The sequence below is a fragment of the Carcharhinus amblyrhynchos genome, chromosome 3, assembly GCF_965287045.1.
Source record: "Carcharhinus amblyrhynchos chromosome 3, sCarAmb.v2.hapA, whole genome shotgun sequence".
Taxonomy (NCBI): Eukaryota; Metazoa; Chordata; class Chondrichthyes; order Carcharhiniformes; family Carcharhinidae; genus Carcharhinus; species Carcharhinus amblyrhynchos.
This window is the reverse complement of record NC_137326.1, coordinates 34,254,278-34,281,009: the sequence shown is the minus strand read 5'-3', so window position 1 is coordinate 34,281,009 and position 26,732 is coordinate 34,254,278. Positions and strand designations below refer to the sequence as shown.

The window sequence follows — 26,732 nt, the reverse complement described above, 5'->3', positions numbered from 1 at the left end:
CATAGCTCCAGGGACCTGTGTTCAATTCCTGGTTTGGGTCACTGTGTGGAGTTTGCACATTCTCCTCATGTCTGCATAGGTTTCCTCCCACACCCCCTGTGTGGGTTAGGTTGATTGGCCATGCTAAAATTGCCCCTTAGTGTCCTCAGTTTAGAGGGATTAGCGGGTAAATATGTAGGGATAAGGAGATAGGGCCTGGATGGGATTGTGGTTGCTGCAGACTCGATGGGCCAAATAGCCTCTTTTTGCACTATAAGGTTTCTATGATTATAGCCACCCTGCCAACGTCCTTACCAACTCATGTCAACCCAATTACCCTTTGCCCTTGCACCCAATATGCCACCTGAGCCAGTATATTTAATTCACAGACATTAGAAGCCATGCTGCAATGAAATAAAATCAAGTTCTAAGTATTTGTTACAGACTTCATGAGATTAAAAATATGCTCTCATTGAATAAAGCACAATCAATACAATTAATTCCCTATCAATACAATTAATTCCCTTCAAGTAATTAATCTGTTTTATAAACACACATTTTGTCCAAGAACTTCATCCTTTAGCAAAATAATCATTTGTATTCATAGCCCGAAGTCAAAGACAGGTAAAAACTTGGAGTTATTTTTATCAGTGCCTTTGGGTAATAAAACATCTCAAGGCACTTCATATTGTTATAAAACATAATGGGCCATAACCGCTAAGCTCCAAAGCATAATAAATGGGAGTATTCCAAAGATGTAAATACAACACACACACACATACACACACACACACACAAACACTTTTAAGTGGAATGGCAGTCCAACTTAATTGCCATTCCATCAGAAATTATGGCGCAATATGTCACTGATCGAAATGAGGAGATATTGGGGCAGATGACCAAAGCTTGATCAAATAAGTAAGCATTAAGGAATGTATTGAAGAAGAGGAGTAAAGAAGTTTTGGGAAGGAATCCCAGAGTTTTGTGCCTTGGCAGCTGAAGATACAGCCACAAATGAGCAATTAAAACTACAGGATCCCCAGGAGACCGGAACTAGAAAAGAGTAGATATTTCATATGGCACAGAGGCTGAAGAGTGGAGTGAAACCAAGCCAGGGAGGGATTTGGAATCAAAAGAGTTGCTGAAACCAGGAGCGAATGTAACTCAGTGGACACAGGATTGATGAATGAATCAGACTTAGTACAAGTTGGAACATGGGCAGAAGAGATTCAGATGATGACAAATTTACAGAGGGTACAGCTGAGGAGGTTAGCCACGAATGTGTTGGAAAAATCAAATCTAAAGGTAACGAAGACTTGGATGAGAGTGTTCAGGAGCAGATGAGCTGAGGTGGAATAATGAGTATTGTGCACAGTGGTGAATATAGCCATGTGCTGATGTAACTTCATAAATGTATAAAATGTAAGGTCAGTCATAAAGATATCCAATTAAGAAGCGAGTGGGGGTAGCGGGGAGCAGATATCACTGTGAGGAAGAAAAGTTGCCTGAAACTTCTGAAATTGTTTCCAAAAGTGAGATTGGAGTCCTTTCTTTAAGGTAATTGATTTCCTGCTGCTAAGAAACATTTCTAGATCTCTGAAATGACTAGGACATTTTTTCATTCATTTGTGGGATGTGGGTGTCACTGGCTGGGCCAACATTTGTTGCCCATCCCTAATTGCCCTTGAAGGGGCAGTTAAAAATCAGCCACATCGCTGTGGCTCTGGAGTCACATTGCTGTGGCCTGGAGTCACATGTAGACCAGACGAGGTAAGGATGGCAGATTTCCTTCCCTAAAGGCCGTTAGGGAACTGAATGGGTTTTATGACAATCGACAAGAGGTTTCATAGTCTTCATTAGACTTTTAATTCCAGATTTTTATTGGATTCAAATTTCATCATCGATCATGGTGGTATTCGAATCCAGGTGCCCAGAGCATTACCCTTGGTCTCTGGATTGTTAGTCCAGTGACAATACCACACTGCCTCCCCAAAATCACAGAACCACACCTTATGTCAGCAGTCTTATGCTGAGCCAAAGATTTGCATAATGGACAGAATTCTCAGCATAGCCCAAGGAATGACCAAGATGCACACCCAAATTTCTGATAGAGTTAAGGAGAGAACAAGCAAAGATTCATGGCCACCTCTCCTCCATCCCATTTCTCTTCTTCCCCTCCTAATTAGGATTTGAAATAGACTTAAATGGGACAGTTATCTAATGGGTTCAAATGCTGCTCTTAACTCCTGGCCCATCATGGTTCTAGTTTCATTCTATCTCACCTCAGGAATTTTGGCCCCTTATACGCCAATAGTAAGCTGAGATTCAAGAGCAATAGTAACAAATATTCTAGTAACAGACAAACATATACACCAATAACAGGTGGCCTGACACGCCAGTAACGGGTAGATGAACACACTAGTAACAGACAGGCACACCAGTAACAGACAGATAGCCATGCCAGTGACAGACAGGTGGCCAAGCCAATGACGGGCAGACAGACACATCAATGACTGACAGATGAACACACCTGTCATGGGCAGATGGGCACATCAATAACATCAGACAGACAGACTGTCACAGCCCAAGATTGGCTGAGGATAATGTAGGCCTGAATTTGGGCCAATAAATTATATATATGTACTTGATGGCAAAGCACGCAATGACACCTTGGTAGAAAGATGTTTATTTATAGACCGAATCCCAGTGCAAAAAAAGGTGCAAAGATGTATATAATAGGAAAAGAAGATTATTTACAATATACCACAGAAAGATGTTTTGACGGACCAAGATAACAAACAATTAATCAAACACAAAGGCACTTCACCAGTTTGGCTTTAGAGGTATGAGCGACTGTCCCAGTTCCAACTATAAAACACAGACTGCCCCTATCAATCCCAACCAGAACATCTTTCATTCTACTCATGCAAGAGTCCAAAACACACAAAACAAATACTATAATGCTTCAAATAACATACAGCATTATAATCATATGCAAATCACCAATCCAGGTTTTAGATGCACCTAAAACACAGAATAAACCTAAATACAAATATAGTGGCAGTATACGTTAGTAAAACACTTTCAGAAATACCGATGACAATGGAATCTTCCAACCATGGAGATTTGAGCATATGAGATAAGCACGTTATAGCCAGCCTGAGTTTCCTACAGTCAGTTTGGGTCCTTATATAGTAAACAGAGAGATGAGAGACAGCACTACAACAAACCAGACAAACTAAGTTAGCAATGTCAAATGTGGCCTTTTAAGAATGGACCACAATGGAAAGGGAGGGTGACTCAGTGGTTGGCACTGCTGCCAAACAGTGCCAGGGATCTGGGATCAATTCCCGACTTGGGTCACTGTGAGGAGTCTGCATGTTCTCTCCGTGTCTGCCTGGGTTTCCTCTGGATGCTCCAGTTTCCTCCCACAGTTTGAAAGATGTGCTGGTTAGGTGCATTGGTCATGCTAAATTCTCCCTCAATGTACCCAAACAGGTGCCAGAGTGTGGCGACTGGGGAATTTTCACAATAACCTCAGCGTTGACGTAAGCCTACTTGTGACAATAATAAATAAACCTTAAGCTTGAGGCCGGTGATGAAGCTCTCCATCACACAAACAGACAGAAATACTTGAAATGGACGGACACACCAGTAATGTGTAGGCAGACACACCAGAATCTCCAGACGGACACACCAGTAATGGGCAGACAATCGCACCAGGACACAGACAGATATACCAGTAACTGGCAGGTGAATGAGCAGCAAGACAGAAGCACTAGTAATACACAGACAAGACGCCAGCAACACTCTCACAGCATTTTTGTTATTAATAAAGACAGAGGGTGGGATTTTACGACCTTGCTTGAGCGAGACTTGAAATTCCCACCTGAGGTCAACAGACATTTCTGTTGTCCACCCCTCGTCCGCTCCAATTCCATGTCAGACAAGTATCTGTAACAGACTATTACAGCAGTATTAGACAAATGCTCATTTGGAATTATGCAGATAGGTATATCAGTACTAAACAGATGCAGAAATGTAGGTGTAACACAATATCCAGTTAAGATAAAATCACATTTCAAACCACACAGACACACACACACACGATTAGCAAGAGCAAGTACACAAGTTCAGCTGTAACACACAGGTGATTCAGTAATAGATAAACACGCAAACACAGCTGGGACAGGTATGCCAGTAGTAGCTAGTCAAGCAATCTATAATAGACTGATAGCAGAATGATAAATGCACACATACAAACAACAGTGACAAACATAGATACAGGAAGTGTGATGGAAACCTCGCATATATACTTAAAGGGGCAAAGGTAGTGCAGAGGAACAGTTAAAAATTGCAAACAGTTAATTTCACAGCTGAACACAAGCCCAAAAGGATGTAAATAAAATGAATCAGAATTACTTTAATTGACATATTTCCTTTTATTAACGTTCACCATGGTTGATTGTTATTATAATTTATATCATTTTGTTTCTTAATTATTATTGATGATTACTACCTGTGCTGCTGTCATTATTTTCATCAGATTTCTACCGACCTCATCACAGAGCTATAGTATGTATCTTAGGAAGGAATAACATACTGTTCCTCTGTTGTGACACCTTCAGCCAGATCTGAGTATTAATAATTTTCTGCCTCCCAGTTGTTTATTTCCTGGCGAACAAACCTCTGTTTTGTGTTTCCCAGTGTTTGGTAATCTAGTTCACAGTTACACTGCAGCAGTTAGTGAAACACCATTATCATCTTTATGTTGTTTTTCAGGTTGTCTTGCATCCTACACCTAACAGTCCAAAATCTGCCGAATTGCACAAAATGGTTGTTTCAAAAAACAGCACAGATCAGGATCTGAAAATTAAGTTGGCAGTTCGAATGGATAAACCGCAGAATATGAAACACTGTGGGTAAGTATGCAGCCCGTAAATTACTGACATTGGAATGAGGGATGGGGATGTTGGTTTAAAGAGTGGCACGGTGGCACAGTGGTTAGCACGGCTGCCTCACAGCGCCAGGGACCCAGGTTCATTTCCCGGCTTGGGTCATTGTCTTTGCGGAGTCTGCGTGTTTTTCCCGTGTCAGCATGGATTTCCTCTGGGTGCTCTGGTTTCTTCCCACATTCTGAAAGACGTGCTGGTTAGGTATATTGGCCATGCTAAATTCTCCCTCAGTGTCCCCAAACAGGTGCCAGAGTATGGCGACTAGGAGATTTTCACAATAACTTCATTGTGGTGTTACTGTAAGCCTACTTGTGACACTAATAAATAAACTTTAAAGGAATCATATCATTTAAGACTCATGACATTTAGTTGTCTGACGATCATATTTGATCTCTCCAGTCATATCCAAATACTGAAATCAATTCAGACCCTCAGCAGGACTTCCTGCTTTATCGTTCACTATATGTTTCAGTTACAAATGCAATGACAGATATCAGCTTTAGCTCAGCATATGGGATTTTATATGCAATGTTTTTGGCTCTTGCGTTATTGTACATAACTGATTAATCATCATTTTACTACTGTTCATCTGGGCCACAAGGACTGAACAAAACACATAATTGATATTTTACCGGAAACCATTTTATCTCACCATTGCGACAGATAATATAGTCGTCAATGCGACATTATAAGGCAGACTGATAACTTGGTTTTGGGGTTATGTTAGCATAGCATTTGCTGTTGAATCTAATCACAGCATAACTGAATTGAGAAAGTTAATGTTAGCTGAATTCAACTTAACTGAAATAACATTAAGGTTCCAGTGTATGGTTCACAATGTTAATTGTCTGTAGTCTAGCATTTATTCACGTCCAGTTTCTGTCTGTAGCTTGGATTATATTAATGTAAGGAGGTGCAGAGCAAGATTCTCCTCCACAAGTGGTATTAATGGCTCTGAGTTCTCTCTAATTTGGCCTCCACATACTTGTCTTTCAGAACTTGACCTCTGCCAAGGCAAACAGGGTAGTCTTTTAGCAAATAATAACTTTTGTCCCTTTAAGTGGTCAGTTACCTCTTTTGATGCCGTAATGGTGGAATTCTACTACTGCCAGGACTTTGTAGCCAATAACAAGAAACTTATGTCAGTTAACAATTAAACCTGTTTGAACATTTAAGAGCAGAATCTTGTGAACTCTAAAAATGAATGCAGGGTTGGGGCCATTTCTGAGTCATGGTAACAAACAAAATAAATAAACGGGAACAAATAGGTGTAATATACTTGGATTTTCAAAAAGCATCCAATAAAGTCCCGCACAAAAGGTTGCTTAATAAGATAAGGGGCCATGGTGTTGCGTGTAATATATTAACATGGATAGAAGATTGGCTAACTAATAGAAGAGAGAGTTTGGATAAGAAGGTCATTTTCAGGATGACAACCTGTAACTAGTGAAGTGCCATTGGGATCACTGCTGGGACCACAACTGTTTACAATATATGAATGACTTGGGCAAGGGAAGTGAATGTACTATTGCCAAGTTTGTGAATGACACAAAAATAGGTGGAAGGCAAGTGCTGAGGATGACAAAGTCTAGAGAGGGATATAGACAGGTAAGTGAGCAAAACTTGGTTGTTGAGAATATAATGTAGGAAAATGTGCCACAGTAATGGTGAGAGAACAGTGATGCAGTTCCATTTCAGGATGGTGTGTGGCTTGGAGGGGATCATGCAGGTAGTGGTGTTTCTATGCACCTGCTACTCTTGTCCTTCTAGATGGTAGAGATCTTGGCTTTGGATGGTGCTGTCAGAAAGGGCTTGTTAAGTTGCTGCGGTGCATCTTGTAGATGGTACACACTGCTGTCACTGTGTGTCGATGGTGGAAAGAGTGAATCTTTAATGTGGTCAATGGGGTGCCAATCAGCCAGGCTCCTTTTCCTGAATGGTGTCAGGCTCCTTGAGTGTTGTTGGAGCTGCACTCATCGTGGTAAACGGAGAATATTCCTTTACATTCCTGACTGGTGCCTTGTCAATGGTGGACAAGCTTTAGGTGGTCAGAAAGTGAGTTACTTGCCACAAAATTCCTAGTCTCTGATCTGTTCTTGTAACCACAGTATTTATATGGCTAGTCCAGTTCAGTATTTGGTTAATAGTAACCCCCAAGATGTTGATACTGGGGGATCCAGTGATGGTAATGCAATTGACTGTCAAAGGATGATGGTTAGATTCTTTCTCATTGGAGATGGTCATTGCCTGGCACTTGTGAGGCGTGAATGTTACTTGCCACTTATCAGCCCAAGTCTTCTTGTTTATGGACATGAACTGCTTCAGTATCTGAGGAATTGCAAATGGTGCTGAATGTGGTGCAATCATCAGCAAATATCCCCTTATGATGGGGGGAAGATCATTTGACAAAGCAGCTGAAGGTTGTTGGACCTAAGATACAACCCAAGGAACTACTGCAGTGATGTCCTGAGACTGGGATGATTGACTTCCAACAACAAAGCCAACTTTGTGACAGGCATGACTCAAACCAACGGAGAGTTTTGCCCCAATTCTCATTGACTCCAGTCAAATGCTGCCTTGATGTCAAGGGAAAGTACTCTCACCTCATCTCTGGAATTCAGCTTGTTTGACAATGTTTGGACCAGGTTCTAATGAGGTCAGGAGCTGAGTGATCCTGGTAGAACCCAAACTGAATTCCATGAGCAGGTTACTGCTGAGTAAGTGCTGCTGATAGCACTGTTGAAGACCCCTTCCGTCAGTTTACTGATGATCAAGTGTAGACTGATGGGATAGTTGTTGGTGGGTTGGATTTGTCCTGCTTTTTGTGGGCAGGACATACCTGGGCAAATTTCCACATTGCCGGGTAGATGCCAATGTTGTAGCTGCGCTGGAACAACTTGGCAAATTCTGGAGCACAAATTTCCAGTACTGTTACCCGATTTTACCAGGGTCCATTGTCTTTGCAGTATCCAGTACATATCTTAACGTCACATAGAGTGAATATAATTGGCTGAAGACAGGCATCTGTCATGCTGGGGACCTCTGGAAAAGACCAAGATGGATCATTCATTCGACACTTCTGGCTTAAAATTGTTGCAGATGCTTCACTTTACCTTTTGCATTTATGTGCTGGGCTCCTCCATTGTTGATGATTTTGTGGAGCCTCCTCCACCAGTTAGCTGTTCAGTTGTCCACCATTGCTGATGATTAGATGTGACGGAACTGAATGGATGGATCTGATCCATTGGTTGTGGAATCGTTTAGTGCTATCACTTGCTGCTTCCGCTGTTTGACATGCAAATAATCCTGTGTTGTAGCTTCACAAGGTTGCCACCTGATTTTTAGGTATGCCTGGTGTTGCTCCTGGCATGCCCTCCTACACCCTTCATTGAACCAGGTTTCATCCCCCAGTTGATGGCAGTGGTAGAGGACAGGCCAAACCTTGAAGTTACATTGATGGTTTATCACTGACAGTGATGTGTGTGCAAATTGGAAGCTAGTAGAAATTGAAGAATGACTCAGGACTGGAGAGGAGTGAGCACTGAGGTTTAGCTGAGGTGTAACTGGAGAGCAGTAATAAGAAACAATCACCTGAGCAAATTGAACAACTATATGGAGAAAGAATTAGAACTGCTAGGAAATGGTAAGGGAATTGTGTCTGGAAGGTTAAATGACCGTACACATTTTGTCTGCCAAATAGTATTTAAAACTGTGTGATTTTTATTTCCAGGTGGGTCAAACCTTATGTAATCCAAAATAAAGACATGATGTGGAGATACCAGCATTGGACTGGGGTGGATACATTAAGAAGTCTCTTAACACCAGGTTAAAGCCCAACAGGTTTATTTGGTAGCACAAGCTTGTGAATGTTTGTGAACCCACCTCCCCACTCACCTTATGAAGGAGCAGCACTCTGAAAGCTCATGATTCCATATAAGCCTGTTGGACTTTAACCTGGAGTTGTGAGACTTCTTAAAATAAAGACAGCATGTGGAAAGAAACAGAGTTGTGTGATGGAATCTTTTGCTTGGAGGCAGGAAGGACATTAATTGGGGTTGTGTGGTGTTCTGAATCCTGCCGCCATTCTGGTCTGCCAGAATTGGTTAAAAGAAAAGTGCCTGTCCCCTGGTCATAATGGTGTCCCCCGGTCAAATGCACTTAGTGCCTAATCAAGGGAATGGGCACAGGGCAGAGATTTTTCCACTGACGGCCTTCCACAGCCTGAACCCCCCCAGCTTTGCCCCCTAACCCCACAGCCCAGAATCTCTCCCTTCCCCATCTCACGTCTAGGTTCTGTGACTCAGGGAGAGTGCTGTTCTGGCAGCAGCCACTGTCTCTGCTGTGGTGCTGTTGATCACAGGGGCTGCCCACCTTCGATTGGCTGGCAGCTCTGGGTGGCCAAGACTTCAACCTTTAGGACTTGATTCATGGAATAGAATTTCATTGGATGCCTACAGTGCAGAAGGAGACCATTCAGCTCATCGGGTCTGCATTGACCACAATCCCACCCAGACCCTATTCTCATAACCCATGCATTTACCCTAGCTAGTCCCCCTGACACTAAGAGGCAATTTAGCATGGCCAATCCACCTAACCCACATATCTTTAGACTGTGGGAGGAAACCCATGCAGACACGTGGAGAACGTACAAACTCCACAGAGACGGTGATCCAAGCCCGGAATCGAACCCGGGTGCTGTGAAGCAGCAATGCTAACCACTGTGCCAGTATGTCGATTCTGGAGGAAGGCCGCTGGTGTCCCCGGATAAACTTGATTGGCTTAAGATTCAGTTGGCCTTCGAAAGAAGAGCTGAGAAGCTGGCAGCTCCTGTGTTTGAATAATTACAAAGGTTGAGTGTCTGGCACTCCTGCCTTCAAGGCCCATTTTCCGACTTCGGTTGCATTCACACCCTTTGGTCCCTGACCACAAACCAAACTAGAACGCCCTGTCTGAAGGAATGCGACTGCCTCCTGATACAAAGTACCCAGGTAACTTTCACCCTCCTTAATGTATCACACTGTCTGTACCTCAGCCACCAGCTCAGTGACTCAGTCAAAGCTTGTCAGCTGCAGACAATGACTGCAGACATGTTTGCCCTGGATTATGCTGGCTTCCTGGAGCACCCTCAATCAGCTGTTGCATTACATCATCTTCCCAGCTATCTTTAATGTGTTTTAATTAACTAATGATTTACTTAGCTTTTAAATTTATTGATTGCATCCCCTTACCACCACTTATTGTACGAATTTAAACCTAAATGATAGAATACACTTTTACCACAAAAACATATTTCAAGATTCATGCCTATCTAATTTCCAGCTATTTACATTCTGTACCCAAGAAAAGATATTTACTCATCAATCAACAGTCAAATCTGCTGTCATGTCATTGAAACACCCAACACTCCTCCCAAAGTCTGATTGTGTTAACCCTCCATCCCAAAGTCTGATTGTGTTAACACCCCGTCCCAAAGTTGATTGTATTAATCCCCCTGTCCCAAATTCTGATTGTATGAATCTCTGTCCCAAAGTCTGATTGTATTAACCCCTGCCCCAAAGTCTGATTGTATTAACTCCTCCGTCCAAAAAATGGTTGTATTAACCCCATCCCAAAGGCTGATTTTATTAACCCCATCCCAAAGTCTGGTTGTATTAATCCCTCCGTCCCAAAGTCTGATTGTATTAACCCCCCCATCCCATAGTCTGATTGTATTAACCCCCCTGTCCCAAAGTCTGATTTTGTTAATCCCCCCATCCTGAAGTTGATTGTATTAATCCCCCTATCCCAAATTCTGATTGTATGAATCTCTATCCCAAAGTCTGTGTATTAACCCATCGCAAAGTCAGATTGTATTAACCCCATCCCAAAGTTTGATTGTATTAACCCACATCCCAAAATCTGATTGTATTAACCCCTGCCCCAAAGTCTGATTGTATTAACCCCTGCCCCAAAGTCTGATTGTATTAACCTCATTCCAATGTCTGATTGTATTAACCCCATCCCCCGTCCCAAAGTCTGATTGTATAAATCCTCCAGCCCAGAATCCGATTATGTTAACTCCCCCCACCATCCCAAAGTCCAATTTGTGTTAACCACCCCCGTCCCAAAGTCTGATTGTATTAACCACCCACCGCGTCCTAAAGTCTGATTGTATTAACCCCCCATCTCAAAGTCCGATTGTACTACTATATCTCAAAATCTGATTGTATTAACCTCCCCAAAGTCTGATTGTATTAATCCCCATCCCAAAGTCTGATTGTATTAATCCCCCACCGAAGTCTGATTGTATTAACCCACCCTGTCCTAAAGTCTGATTGTATTAACCTCCCCCCCCCATCCCAAGTCTGGTTGTATTAACCCTCCCCTGTCCCAGAGTCTATTAACCTCAGTCCAGAAGCTTCACCATTTTAACCTCTCTCCCTTAGATCATCCCAGTACTTCTGCCCGAGGGATCCCTGCCCCGTCTCAGTATTGGCACAAGATTCTGCCCATAGGGGCCACCCTTTCTTAATATATTCCTGATTCTTTTTTCCCATATGGGATACTTCTCTGTCTCTATACTGTTTTCTGCCATTCTATATTTAATGACGAGAGGTAGGGAGTTGACCTGACTGCGGGTACGGCTTTGGGCTATGTTCCGGTCCTACTCCCTCTGGGTTCTAATACAAGCCTACAGAGTTTACCCTATCCTCCTTGTTAGTAACAATACATGCACAATAAACAATTTCCCGAAAGCAGTTATTTGTCCAATAAGAAGTTTAAACCTGTTAGCTCTGAGTTTTAAATAACCGTTTAATATAGATTCTGCGGGGTTCAATATCGCAGCAACAGAATTACTTTTTATCAAGCCCACCCAGGGATGCCAGTGTTGCCTGCCGTACAGTCTGTTTTAACCCTTATACGGTAGACAAATAACTATGAATAACAACCAATATTTATTTAAACCCACACAATCAATAATCATCCACCAAACCAACAATTAAGTTATCTTACAGGAAAATACAGTTCAAATCCAATATGAGACCTTGACTTAACTTTGTGTGACTGGCAAGTACCCAAGCAGATATTGGCCTTTATCTATGCGCTGGCCTCGGTAGTCGTCTGAGTAGTCTGGTCCTTTGGCCTGGTCTGGCACTCTAGCTCTGGTCTTCCTTCTTTCCTTCTCAGGTATGGTGGCTCTTCTCGTGCTGGTCATCACTGGCGATGTTCACCATTGTTGTAGCTTGTTCATGGGGCCAGAGAGAGAAAAAGATTCTTGGTTGCACAGCATCCTTTATACCCGTTTGGTTTCGTGCCCCTTTTGGCCATTGCCAATCAATCGTTCAGAACTTGATCCCCCTGATCGATAAGAGTCCAATCAGGTGCTGCCACACCGATCTCTGGGTGTGTCCTCAATGGCCACGTTTGTAGGTGCTGGAGGAACATTGGTCACATACCTCCCTCACGGTGCCCTTATGTCTAGTAAACAGCCCTATGTAACCAGAAAGTCTCTTTCAACCTGGAGATGACCTATATCATGTTTATTCACTCATCAGGATTGTAGCCTGTTTGTCTCTGTCTTTAAACTGCAGCCTGTCATTTTAGTTCTTGCCCAATTGTCCCAGAGTGCTTTATAAATTGCCATTTTAGATGGCCCTTGGTCACAACAACCAACAGTAAGTGATTGGCTGGTGACTGAAAAGTAGCTTTTTTCTTTTTTCTCTTGGTATTGTAGTTGCTGTTGTAAGTTAACTTAAGGGTTATGTCATGGCAGAAGATCCTTGACCCATGTTATGCCCCTCTTGTGTGATGTGGGAACTCAGAGACCCTTCCGGTGTCTCTGGCTCTTTCACGTGCAAGAAGTGTGTCCAACTGCAGCTCCTGTTAGACTGTTGGACAGCTTTGGAGCTGTAAATATATTCACTTTGGAGCATCCATGGTTGGCACCCAGGTTGATAAGGTTGTTAAGAAAGCGTACGGTGTGTTAGCTTTTATTGGTAGAGGGATTGAATTTTGGAGCCATGAGGTCATGTTGCAACTGTACAAAACTCTGGTGCGGCCGCACTTGGAGTATTGCGTACAGTTCTGGTTGCTGCATTATAAGAAGGAATTGGAGGCATCGGAAAGGGTGCAGAGGAGGTTTACCAGGATGTTGCCTGGTATGGTGGGAAGATCTTATGAGGAAAGGCTGTGGGACTTGAGGTTGTTTTCATTAGAAAGAAGAAGGTTGAGAGGTGACCTAACTGAGGCGTACTAGATGATCAGAGGGTTAGATAGGGTGGATAGTGAGAGCCTTTTTCCTCAGATGGTGACAGCTAACACGAGGGGACATAGCTTTAAATTAAGGAGTGGTAATTATAGGACGGATGTCAGAGGTAGGTTCGTTACTCAGAGGGTAGTAAGGTTGTGGAATGCCCTGCCTGCAGCAGTTGTGGACTCGCCAACTTTAAGGGTGTTCAAATGGTCAGTGGATAGGCATATGGATAACATTGGAATAGTTTAGGTAAGAGGGTCATTAGATTGGTTCCATTGGTCAGCGCAACATCGAGGGCCGAAGGGCCTGTACTGCGCTGTAATGTTCTATGTTCTATTGATCTCACAGTTTTATCCTCTCGCTGTCCAAAAATCACTGTTTTAACCTCTCTCCACAAGATTCACTGTTTTAACCTCTCTCTCCAAACATTTTATTTTGTAAGCTGTTTCTTCTGAACTCGCTATTTTATCCTCTCTCCTGAAGCCTGGCTGTTAAGTCTCATTTATTTTAATCATTTTCTGAAAAGCCTCTGTTAAATCTGTTCTTGCATTCTGTTTCTGTATTTAAATTGATTACCAGTCTTTTCCGTGCTCCCTGGCAGGTTTCTATCTCTCCTGTGGTGCTTCCCTTCTGTGTATTTACATTACTTTGTGACATTTTTAAACTTCATTTTGCTCTGTTCTGTCCACCCATCCAGTCTTTATTGCTTACCAGAATAAATTTAATCTGTATCTTAGCTACTTTATATTTCAGTATGCCTCACTCTCATTGCTGTTCAAATTCCAATATTTTCGACCAATTAACTTTGGACAGATTTCCTCTTCATTCCAGTAAAATTAGCAAATTTATTGTCCAACACCTTTATCTTGGTCTCTTCTTCCTCTTTACTTCAACTTGAATCCAATTAAATTATAGCATCCATTTGCCATGTGTTCCCTGCTTTCAGGTTGCTTGCTTGCTCTGCATTGTTTTATAATGATATACACCGAGAGCCAGTTCGAGCAGGACCACAAGGAAACAGCCCTGAATGCATTCAAAGGAACCCTTACTCATTTTGACCGCAAATGATTGTTTAATCCGAGTCCACTTTAGGTTAGTTCAGAAATCCATTAGTGTAATTGTATGACTACTGCTCGAAGTTGGCAACAAGAATGCACACTTGTGGAGTACAGAGACATACAATAAATAAAGGGTTTTTTTCTGGTGGCTTCCCTTGAAGTGCCTATTCCAAATAGTGGAAGTTCTGTTTTGGGCCTTTATTAGTCTTACGCAAAATTTTTTAGTTTTCATTGTTATGCACCCCGCATGAATAGCTTAGGCCAATAACCCAGGGTTTCAGCACTTGACCTTTCCATGGCATTATTAGTCCTTCAACACCACAAGGTCATTGCTTTCTTTAGTTGCACTTAGCTTTTGATAGTTCACAGGAAGTTGGTTAATGTTATTGCAGGAAACATAATGGTGGTAAAAGACCAATCAAAAACTGCTCTGGTAATAAAGATACTTAATAACATTTTGGTGATTCCAGTAAGAAGGCACTTGTGACAGGTGCCTGGACGTCAATTAATTTTCTCAACTGGGACTGTTTCAGTTGTTAGAAAGGTTTCTGGATGGGTGACTGGTTAGAATACCAGAGAGGTCTATAATTCAACTGGCTCAAATAAAATAATGGGGCCTGGGGGTGGGGGAAGCAGACTGCAGAGAGAAATTAGAAATTATTCTTGAGAAAGCTAACTTTCAACTTGGAATATTGAAACTATCTGTTCTGGTAGCTCTAGAGTTAACAGACAGGAGTTTTTTTTAATAAAAAGCAGTCTTCTGCTATTCTAATAAACCGCCGACTACAGCGCTCTAACTTCTGTCAGTAGAGATTAATGGCACCTGAAATTGCAAATGCAAATTGTCACCAATACGTGTTCTTCTTACTCAAAATTTTAGCTCAATTGATGGCAGCCGTCTTATTCTGCAGACACAGGCAAGGTCATTTTACCAGGATAAGCACAAAGACAAATTTTCCCAAGCACAGTAAATGATACTTTACTGGCTAAATCTTTGTGGAGAAAGTACAGTATCCTCTAACATCCTTCCATACTAATTGTAACTTGCACATACATGTGTTGTTACATTATTTACAGGTTATGAATTGGTGGCGTCATTTCACAATGGCACCATTAAAAGCACAGTTTAGCACACTAATTCTGTGCATGACTAGCTATTAGGCGGTGGAGACATCACGTCTAGACAAGAATGGGTGATTTATTTGCCTTTCAGTTGCAATTCACTTCAGAGTCTTGTTTCATATCTATTACAGATGAAGTGACCTAAAAAGAACTGATTAATACCCCCATTGAATGGAAGCTTACTGGCAGACCTAACTGTATTGTGCAGACAAGTTTGCAAATAGCTGGCAATTAGCAAGAATAGATGCACTGGAAGTTACACAAAGATTAGACGTGGTATTGGTTTGAAAGTTCAGATTATAGTTATGGCCAATAATTCATCATGTGCTTTTAATAGTGAAATTGAATTCAACAATGATTTTTAGAAACAAAGTTTCGTGCAATCAGCAGTGCAAGCACCAGTGAAGTGTTGATCAAGGCACGGCATGTCACCTTAGTTCAAGTGACGAAGGGAAAGCAATATTGATTCACCGTATTGGGGAACAGTTCAGGGCCGAGAAGTCTTTAAATTACCCATCATTTGCATCAGCAGTATGTTCACCCTTGCGTAATAAATATAATCCAATATGAACAGAGAGTGTTATAGCACATAATTAAAAATTACATTAAAACCTTCTCTTCAGTCCTGATTACAGGAAATAATCAAAACCATTTTTGTATGGAACTTGCACTATAAATCAATACTTCCAATTTATTTTTGTTATAAAAAGATTAATGTAGGATACAATAATGTTTTGGAAGTATTTTGTAAATTGAGCAATCTTAAAAGAGAAGACTATTTTGTCTGCAAACATAGCATGTATATCCTTTAATAATTCATCATGCCATTTAAAAAAGAAATTCTTCCAAAATGCAAATGTATGCCCAAATCAAAATGACCTGAAACTGATTACATTCAGGAAGCAATAGTCATGGATTTGTAGGTCATCTGAGCACACTTCTCTCTTGCTCTGCCTGACCCTGCCATTCCCATAAGTGAATGCAAGTCAGGTGCAACTTTTGATTATGTTTGCAGCAGAGAGCTTCCTTCAGGGAAACAGTTTCTTCTTTAAGCAAAAAAACACTTTGTTGCTCACATTTTGTAGCATTAAATCTACAACAACGTGAGTGATGGCATCATCCTAGTGAAACAGTAGAGATAAAGTTCAAGGTATAATCATAATATTTACTGGTGAATGGGTACTAATATAAGAGACCATCAAAAGCTAGAATGGATTTTCAGGAAGACCTTTTCAGATCAAGACACTGAATATGCTTAAACAAATGAGAAGATACTCAAGTACGTTTTTGAAAGAATGAGATCAAAGGGCTAAAAATATTTTTTGGATTGTTTTGCATTAAGGGTTTCCAAGTGGCAAGCTACAACTTTGTAATCTTTTCAGTTAATGGATGGAATTGATGTTATTGAACCTAAATGTCAAAAATCACTGCATCCATCTAATTCTTCAGCTCCTTAGCTTTCCCAATTTTAATTTCCCCACCATTAGCAACCACGCTATCATCTGCCAAGGCCCAAAGCTCGGAGATTTCCTCCCTAAACCCTTCTTTCTCTCTTTCCTCCTTGAAAACATTGAAGCGAGCTCTTTTTGACCATCTTTTTGGTCAACTGTCTTTATATCACCTTATGTTGCTCGGTGTCAAGTTTGCTTTACGATGCTCCTGTGAAACATCTTGGGAAATGTTGGGATATTGTAGCATCCACTTAATAGGACTTAATGATCATTGGCTCATTGGAAATCTCTAGATGAATTGTCATGTGTTATTTAAAGCATTCCCTGGGAACAAAATTAGTAACACAATGCCAAATATTTATTAAAAATTCACTGATATCAGTTCATACACCATTTCCACTGACCTAAATGGGTTCCCTGTTGTCCGCATCTTTAGATCATTACGTGATCTGCAACCTTTCCTTATTAGTTCTGTGATTTTGATCTTTTGCGCCTCTTCCCTTCCATCTTCACACCACTTTTGAAGAAGCCTCCCCGTTCTCTGAAACTTCCTCCTTGACCCCTTTACCTGTCCATGAGACCTCCAGAAACCTTCTGGAGACCCATTGTTCTGCCCAAGAATTTTGTTTCCTACCTCTCACAACATGGCTCAGCAGTTATTCCTTTATTCTGTGCATCCATTTTGTTTTCTTTTCCCCTATCTGAAGCACTTTGGAATGTTTTCTCCACAGAAATGCTACAAAAAAACAAGTTGTTGTTGGCTCCAGAAAATAATTGCCCGAGTCCCAACTTTGTGAATTGAATGTTTTAGTCCAGCATCACCCCCCACTAGTTAACCATCTGGGTGAAGTTTTTGGCAAAGGCAATATGTAAATTTACAAAGCTATTTATATGCAAATATTTTTGTACTATTGCATTCATAATTTGATTTTAGCCGAACAAGGAATTGTTTGCTGTCGGCTACAACAAAAGAGGACAGAACTTTCCATTCTGGAGACCAAGTGTGTGGTGGGCAGGAAAGTCGCCATGATTCTTGCTGGGTGGCAGTCAAATTTATCTGCCTGATTTTGCATATTTCAGCTTGTTAATTATACATCAACAAGAAGCTCATCAAATGTTGTGGTGTGGATGGACGTGTCTGTCCGCATTCTGTCTGCCGTCATGGCTTTGGCTAGTGAGCATGAAGGGCAGTGACCATCTTGAAACCCAGGTCCAGCAGTTTCTGCCAGATTTGCACTTGGACCTTTGTACCATCACTCTAGTAATGGGCTAGGTGAGAGGAGATAAGGCAGCTCAACTCCCTCTGTGTACCCCTTTTCCTCAAGGAATTAAGGTGTCCTCAGACACCAAAAGGCAAGAGACACACCAGCCAGACACCCTGAGAGCATCCACCCTGTACAGGCCTTGCTGCTTTAAGTGCTCTCTGCCTGTGACTCCATCAACTTCAGCAGGTCAGACTGAAAAGAGTGCATCTGGCCCAGAGCAGCACACTCTTAGCCGGCCAGGGACATCCAAGCCTCATGCCTCCCAAAGATGCTTGTCAAAGTTATCTCACACAACAATGCATGTAGCCTGTACCTATGCTGCAGATATCAAGGCTGCAACTAACCTAGCGGTAAAGTTTTGACTGTCCCATAGTGGCACAGATGTTCATTCACTGCATAAAACCTACGTTAGTATATTTCATATTTCTCCCTCTTAGCCTCAGGCTTTGAATGGCTAACCCATGTGATGCAAGGTCCCACATTCAATCAAGGATTCAAAATAAATTCCCTTCTTCCCCCATCTTGACCCTTAGTTCCATTAAGTCTCACTCAATCTCATCACAGTGTGTCTCCTTTAGTTCACATCAGCACATGAACAAAAACACATCCTTTTGAAAATGATGGCTGGACAATATTCAGGTAACCTTTCAATCGTGGGCAGACATTATTCAACCTCAGGAGTTCATCGAGGTTCGAGAATATCCTGATGTGGTTGTGCTGAAGTCTAGTTTGTGGATGTTAGAAGTATTTATCATGACTAGTGTTATAGTCTTTTCACTTAAGTGCACTTTGCAATGGTCTTTATTTTAAGGCTGTGAATTTTTGGAAAAGTAGCATTCGATATTGATCACTGTAACTTTTCCAGCCTCCCAGAATCAATTTTTCTTTCTGCATTTAAGGCTGAATGTTATTCCTGTGTTAGATCCCACTCTTCCTATGCCTCTTACTGATACTTATCAGGAGAGCTGGTGTTTGGAAAGATGATGCTGTCTGGATGGATGTAGCTTCTTCTTTAGAGGGTCAAGCACTAACCATTGACAAAAGTTTTTTGTGATAAAGTGGCCTTTCTAAGCTGCTGTCACATCGGTGTGAGTGCATTCATTTGTGCATAGCATTTTATCTTATTGAAGGATGTCATGGCCACAGACATGTCGTCTCCATGGTTGAAAGATATGCATTACAGGTAGTTGCTTCAGGATGTGTGCTAGTGCAGTGCTTATCACATTTCCCAGGCTACTCTGCCTTCCAACAATGATCCCATTGTTAGGGGTAAAGGTGACTTATACTTTCTTTGTGATCATTGTGAGATTGATGACCTTTTCTAATATATTGAAGATGACAATTAGGGTATTGTTGTGCCCCCTGAATCAAAACTTGAAGAGAACTTTGATCATGAAAACATGTCTTCACTTTATTTCTCTTGAAATCTGACAGCTGGGAGGTTGCCTTTGGCCTGCCAGGTTGTACCTTGGCAATTGCACCCACGTGTGCCTCATCTGAACCCTTCTCCTCTTCAGCCTCATTCCTTTGCAAGTCCTCCCCACCGGGGGAGATGTCTAGCTCCTCTTATGTCTCCCTATGGCATCATATCCCTCCTTTGCAATGCTAGGTTGTGTAGGGCACAGCAAAAATGATGATGAGGGCACTCTCTGCACCACTTGCTGGAGAGCCCTGCCTCATAGGTGCAAGCATCTAAAATACACCTTTAAGAGGCCAGTGGTCTACTCTGTTGAGGACCTTGTGGCTAAATATACAGACATTGCCCATTGTAGCTGACAAATGAGTATCATTAGCCATGTCTTCTGGGGTATATCTTAACATCAAGGAACCAGTCCTCTGAATGCCAAATCAAATATCTCTGGCATCTGGCAGTGTCTCAGAATGTATGAACATTGTGAGCTAACTAGGTACTGAGCATGGGCAGCATGGTGGCACAGTGGTTAGGACTGCTGCGTCATGGCACCAGGGATCCGGGTTCAATTCCCAGCTTGGGTCACTGTGTGGAGTTTACATGTTCTCTCTGTGTCTGCGTGGGTTTCCTCTGGGTGCTCCAGTTTCCTTCCACAGTACAAAAGACGTGCTGGTTAGGTGCATTGGCCTTGCTAAATTCTCTGTCTGTGTACCCAAACAGGCGCCGTTGTATGACAACTGGGGGATTTTCATAGTAACTTTATTGCAGTGTTAATGTAAGTTTACTTGTGACACTAATAAATTAGTTTTAAAAAGCATGCTGGATCTGCTTCCTGTGATCACAAATAAGTTGAACATTCCAAGAGTGAAATACTTTTCTATTTCACTGAATTTCACTGGCTGCTGCCATGGAGTTCTCAGGCTACATGTGTACAGTTGATGGTGTTCTGCACTTGCAGGAAGCCTGAGATTGCAGCAAATCCCACTGCTGAGACAGCCTCGCTTGCTTCATCCATGTGGAACTGCATAGAAGATGCTAAGATTGTGGAGTTGTGGATAGTGGTGAAAATTGTCAGAGAATACAGCAGGATATAGATAGGCCGAAAAATTGGGTGGAGAAGTGGCAGATGGAATTTAATCCGGACAAATGCGAGGTGATGCATTTTGATAGATCCAATTCAGGTGGGAGCTATAAAATAAATGACAGAACCATCAAGAGCATAACACACAAAGAGACCTGCAAGTCTATGTAGGGATCTGGGGGTAGGGAATGGGCGGGATTGTGGTCGGTGCAGACTCGATGGACCAAAAGGCCTCTTTCTGCACTGTAGGGTTTCTATGATTCTATGAAGTACAGGTCCATAGATCCTTTTGGCAGCACAGGTAGAAAAGGTAATGAAGAAAGCACATGACATGCTTGTCTTCATCGGACAGGGCATTGAGTATAAAAGTTGACAAATGATGTTACAGTTGTATAAAATATTGGTTAGGTCACATTTGGAATACTGTGTCCAATTCTGGTCCCCACACTACCAGAAGAAAGTGGAGGCTTTGGAGAGAGTGCAGAAAAGGTTTACCAGGATGTTGCCTGCTATGGAGGGTATTAGTTATGAGGAGAGATTGAATAAACTTGGATTGTCTTCCCTGGAAAGACAGAGGCTGAGGGGTGACCTCATAGAAGTTTATAAAACTGAGGGGCATAGATAAGGTAAAAAGTTGAAAGCTTTTTCCCAGGGCAGAAATGACAGTTATAAAAGGGGCACAAGTTCAAGGTAAGGGGGGAACTGTTTAGTGAAGATGTGCAGGGGAAGTTTTTTACACAGAGGGTGGTGGGGCCCTGGAATGCACAGCCAAGTGAGGTGGTTGAGGCAGTTACATTAATCACATTTAAGACTTATCTTGTTAGGTATACAAACAAACGGGGAATACAGAGATATAAGTGGTTGGTTAGATAGGTAAACATGATTGGCGCAGGCTTGGAGGGCTGAGGGGCCTGTCCATTGCTGTATTGTTCCTTTTTCTTATAAGCTTTATTGAAAAGGACATCTGTAACCTCCTTATGCATTTATACGTCACCAACTGTGCGATCCTGCAAAGGTCCCCAAGTGGAGCTCTGTAAGGATCTGCAAACAAAAACGTTCAGTGTGACAGTGGCCTTCAAAGCAACCAGCACTGGATGCCCTCCAAGTCTGTGCAGCATCAGTGCCTCATGAGAACGTGACAGATGTGAGCTACCACTAAGCCTCAGGAGTTTCGAGATATAAAATCCTTCTAATTAAAATTTCTTATGTTCCAAATTCCTAATTTCTTACACCAGGAACCTCTGTTGTGCATGACCGAGCAAGGTACGAATAACTAACATTGATTAATCAAATAGAATTTATTAAACAGGATTTTACATATCTTTAACAAAATCATGGGAGATTGTTCTCCCTCATGTTCCTGGGATTTCTTGAGTGTTCTCAGCACAGGTGATGTCTTCCCTTTTGTCTGTGTCTGAAGTGATATTGAATTGTCTCTTAAAAGAATCATGCCACAGAAGCCATGGTAACACTGTGCCAACAAAGGGGGCAGACCCCGCTGGAGAGAATAGAGGCAATGGAGAATCCCCAGGAGGTTGGGTGTAATGTGGGGTGTCCCTCGGGCAGTGCCAGTCTGGCTCCCAGAACCGCCCAAGGGATACCTTCGCACTGCCCACAGGTCATCGGGCAATCAGTGGGGGTGGCCTGTCCCACTGACACACTGCAGAGGGAGGGAAGGGGGTAATTGGGGTTGGCCATCCCGGGGGGTGGGGGGGAGGAATCAGGACTGGCGGGCGGGGCAGCATTGCAGGGTTGTGTGTCTGGCCAGCCATCAAGCTGACCAGTGATCAGGAGGCCAGCAGTGTGGGGCCACTGCACAGATCTCTGCTCTGACAGATTGGCACATCGCAGTGGTATGGTCAGCGCCGTAGCGAATAAGCTCCACCCCTGATTTTCAGAGTGATTCACCGTAGGGCACCCTGCAGTGCTCAGAGTGTGGGAGATTCATTCTGAAAATCACGCTAAGAAAAATCAGCAGGAGTTACTCCAGTTTTCATGCGGATTTAGCAGTTCGAATTTTTTTTGGGAGAATCGCCCCCAAAGATTCCAATTTCTCAACTTCTTTCACCACTTCTCATTATTGCAGAATTCCTTGGAAATAGTCCACATTCACCTCTTCTGTTGGCTTAGGAGGCAGATCATCTGGTGTCATCCACCTCTGTAACTAGAGTCATGTAGACGAAAGGATAATGTCCATTCCTTTTCCCCTGGACCTCTAAAGTTAACATTTCATTGTGAACAAATGCTGCATCCTTTGGATATAGATTATCAAGGTATAAGCAGTGTCACATCCTCTTGCCAATAGTATACCATGGGTATAGCGTGGGTTTTGTGTAAAGATAAGATCATCCTCAGTTGAAGCTACTTTTCAGCCATTTGTTCAAACAAGGAGCTGCTGAATCCAGATCCCCAGGAAACTTCATAACACATCATAAAACCATTAAGTGGAGCTTCTCACAAGCAACAGTCTCCCTGGTCTTCGATTATCTTGGCTGCTCACTGTCTCGCTAACAGAAATTCAAACTGACCTGTTTAAAAAGTGTTAGAAATAAAATCCATAAATCTTACATACCTACAATAAACCTTAAATATTAGTAGCATTATCCAAATCTTACACCACATCCCTAGACAAATGGGATGGTAGGACCCATTGAAAGGTCTCCCTTCACATAAAAGGTAGGAATACAAACCTTGACTTGCCCTCTGTCTGCACATTACAAACAAAGGATACCCCTTAAAGGCTGATATCATAATGAAGGACAACAGGTGGTTGAATTTTCCCTTCAAATGTGATTGGGCATTCATAATGAGGGTTTCAATTCAGGTCAAAAGTCCCAAGATCTAGGATCCACAGTTAGCCTTGTGTTGGTTGTCCTCTAGTGATCTTGACAATACTTATTAATGCCCAATCCTTGCACTTGTATCCTGTTTTGGTGCTTTGAATGTCATGACCAATCCATGAATGCTGGCATTAACAGTGATGTTCATATCCCATTAATAAATGAAACAAATGAAAAGTCCTTGTACTGTAAGTGCTGAGTTTACAAATGTTGATTTTTCTCCAATGGTCTTTTCTCTCGTAAATAAGTTTAAAGCGATAAAAGGAAGGAACTCCTGTTACATTAGCTATAGGGCTATGCCAGATGTTCATCATGTCCACCACAAATGTGCTCAAAAATACTTCGTAACTCAAGTAACTACATCTAGGAGCCTAGAGCCATCCTATCATTGAGAATGCTCTGTCTGTACCCATAGTCAGCAAGGAAGGAAGGGGAGACAATGTATGGAGTTGTATGGTGGTAATGGGGGTCTCAGCCACTGGCTGGAGAGCTAATGAGAGCCTTACACCATCTTCTTTCGGGTAGGCCTGCTGCACCTTATTCCTCTCAGGCACGTTGACAGGTCAGCAGTGGGTATTTGGGGCTGCACCGTGGTTAGCACTCTGCCTCAAAGCTCCAGAGATTTTGGTTCGATTCCTAGCTTTGGTCACTGTCTATGTGGAGTTTGCATGTTCTCCCTGTGCCTGCATGGGATTCCTCCGGGTGCTTTGGTTTTCTCCCACGCTCCAAAGATGTACGGGTTAGGTGCATCGGCCATCGTAAATTGCTCGTTAGTGTCCAAGGATGCTTTGGTTAGAGGGATTAACGGGGTAAATACGTGGGGTTACACGGATAAGGCCTAGGTGGGATTGTTGTCAGTGCAGATTTGATGGGCTGAATGGCCTCATTCTGTGCAGTAGGGTTTCTATGATTTCCCTGGAATCAAGAACCCCAGGGGAGACTGCCAGCTAATCAAAGGCCAGCAATTCCATTCAAAGGCAGTGCCTTAAGCAAGGGGTGCCTGCTACTAGTACGACATCCACCTGAATCCTAGGGTTGTCCCAGGTCAGAATTGAGTAATGTTGGGAGTGGATATGTGGGCCACAGATGTGGGAGTTCAGCAGCAAGGGCAGCCATGGTGCTGTCAGTAGCTAACCCCCCACATCTCCATTTCCTGATGCCAGGTCCCTCAATCATTGAATGAAGGACCCCCTAGGAGACCACAAGCAACCTTGATGCTTAATATCAGTAGTGGTGGGATGAGGTCCTGAAATGGCATTAATTCCCCACTTAAGAGCTTCAGTGAAATAGGGTAGAAAGGCCATCCTCAGGCCTTCACACCATAGATTTAGTGAGTTGGAGATGGAAAGGTGGCAAGCTCCACATCTCTCACCCTTCCACCTGATTAAATGTTCTCCACCACCAAACCCCCAAGAAGGAGGACACAAGATTCTGCCCTACAGTTGTAAGGGTATAAGAATTCCCTTTGGCTGGGCAGTTATCCAGAAGGGTTCGCGATATTGAAGTTTGCTTCTGGAGAAGATTTCTTTCTGAACTATATTAATTTGGGCGGCACGGTAGCACAGTGGGTTAGCACTGCTGCTTCACAGCTCCAGGATCCTGGGTTTGATTCCTGGCTCAGGTCACTGTCTGTGTGGAGTTTGCATGTTCTCCTCATGTCTGCATGGGTTTCCTCCGGGTACTCCGGTTTCCTCCTACAGTCCAAAGATGTGCGGGTTAGGATGATTGGCCATGCGAAGAAAGTGCCCCTTAGAGTCCAGGGATGCATAGGTTAGAGGGATTAGTGGGTATAATATGTTGGGATATGGGAGTAGGGCCTGGGTGGGATTGTATCCGGTGCAGACCCGATGGGCCGAAGGGCCTCTTTCTGTACTGTAGGGTTCTATAATTAGCTCAGCAATCAAATTAGTCAGGTGGATTAGAAGAATGTTTGGTCTCATTTCTCCTTTTAAAATGAGAGGGTGACAGCTTCTGTCTTTCCATTAAGTCACTGATCATGGATCTATGCTTGAAGGTAACCCAGGTAAGAAGCTGTGCTACTTTTGAGTGTGGGTGTTGTAACCTTGTGGAGAGGGGGGGTTTTGTGAGGCCCACAAGTGTGGGAAATGCGGCGGACAGGGTGACTTCATTAGGCAGATGCCAAAACTTTGCTTTCCCGAAAGTGGGTTGAAATTTAGATGTTAAATCAGGCGCATGTACGTGGCAGGCCAGGTCCCCTGCCAGCCCAAGGTGAGTTTGTACTTGTAATGCATGTCATGAATACCGAATTTTTTTTTACAGTTATGTCCTACCTTCAAATTAAGTCAGGAGCGCACCAAACTTTTGTGGGTCCCCTGTTCACATTCATTTAAAGACGGCATGCGACATTCAGTTTTGTGCATCTGTTGAGTTCTGCAGCACAAGAAAGAGTTGCAAGAGAAGGAGCATGGCAACTTGCACAGAGGTTTGGGACTGACAGGGGCAAGTCAAACTTGGTGTGTGGGGGAGCATGGAGAATGGAAGAAGGATCCAAAGATGGTCAAAGGGCAGGGCCAAGGGCTCACTGGATTGAAATGGGAAGGGCCTGGAATCCTGGGTGTGGGGAGGCTGGGGTAGTCAGTCAAGGGAAAGAAATGAGGAACCTAAAAGGCAGGGTCAGTATTGTCCACACATGGGTCCAACTCAGGGTGTTGGCAGGCAGAATCCTTATCAGGCTGTAAGTTCACCTCAACATTTCGGTTATCCCCATTGAGGGTGATCTCAGACAGTCTCCTTTACAATGTATGGAAGGGCCTGCCAGTTCAGCCACGTCCCACAGAGTGATGACAGGAACAGCAAAATTCAGTATAGAGTGAACAAAAAAAATCACAACACTGTCTCTTCCAGAATAAAGGAAATGTCCCAAACTGCCCTGTAATCATCAATGAGTGCCAACCATAGGCATGCTGTTAGATTTAACTCTCTGACAAAGCTCGTTGCAACAAATAACAATACTGTATAAACGAATAATGTGAACCAATGTAATGTGAAATGTTAATACGTAAAACTTAAATTTGGAAGAACACCTGTAGCAGCTTTGTACTCTCAGTAAGTTTTAGTTCATGGCACGGGAGTTGGGGAGGTAAATTAAGGCTTTGATTGTCTAGGAGGCTCTCTTGTAGCTACTCATAGCTCCTGCTTTGTCAAAGGACAACTTCACCATCATAAAGCTTCCCACAACATGTGACTGCCTGTGTCTCCTGTGCATGCTGCTGGCAGGATTTTATATTCTAATCAAAACCCCACGGGATGTTAAAAGTGTTGCCCGGTTCTGATTCTTCTGTTGGGAGCGGCGCTCCGCAGTTAAGATCTCACCCTG

General features: G+C 42.7%; 1 protein-coding gene across 10 annotated transcripts in view; it reads left to right on the top strand.

Moving 5' to 3' along the window:
* Positions 1–26,732, top strand: part of cadpsa (Ca2+-dependent activator protein for secretion a) — a 513,784-nt gene that overhangs the window by 274,622 nt on the left and 212,430 nt on the right. For all 10 annotated transcript variants that reach the window (XM_080183112.1, XM_080183098.1, XM_080183090.1 and 7 more), the window contains exon 8: positions 4,762–4,901. In XM_080183112.1, coding sequence (XP_080039238.1) covers positions 4,762–4,901 — 140 coding nt within the window. The remainder of the gene's footprint in view (positions 1–4,761; positions 4,902–26,732) is intronic.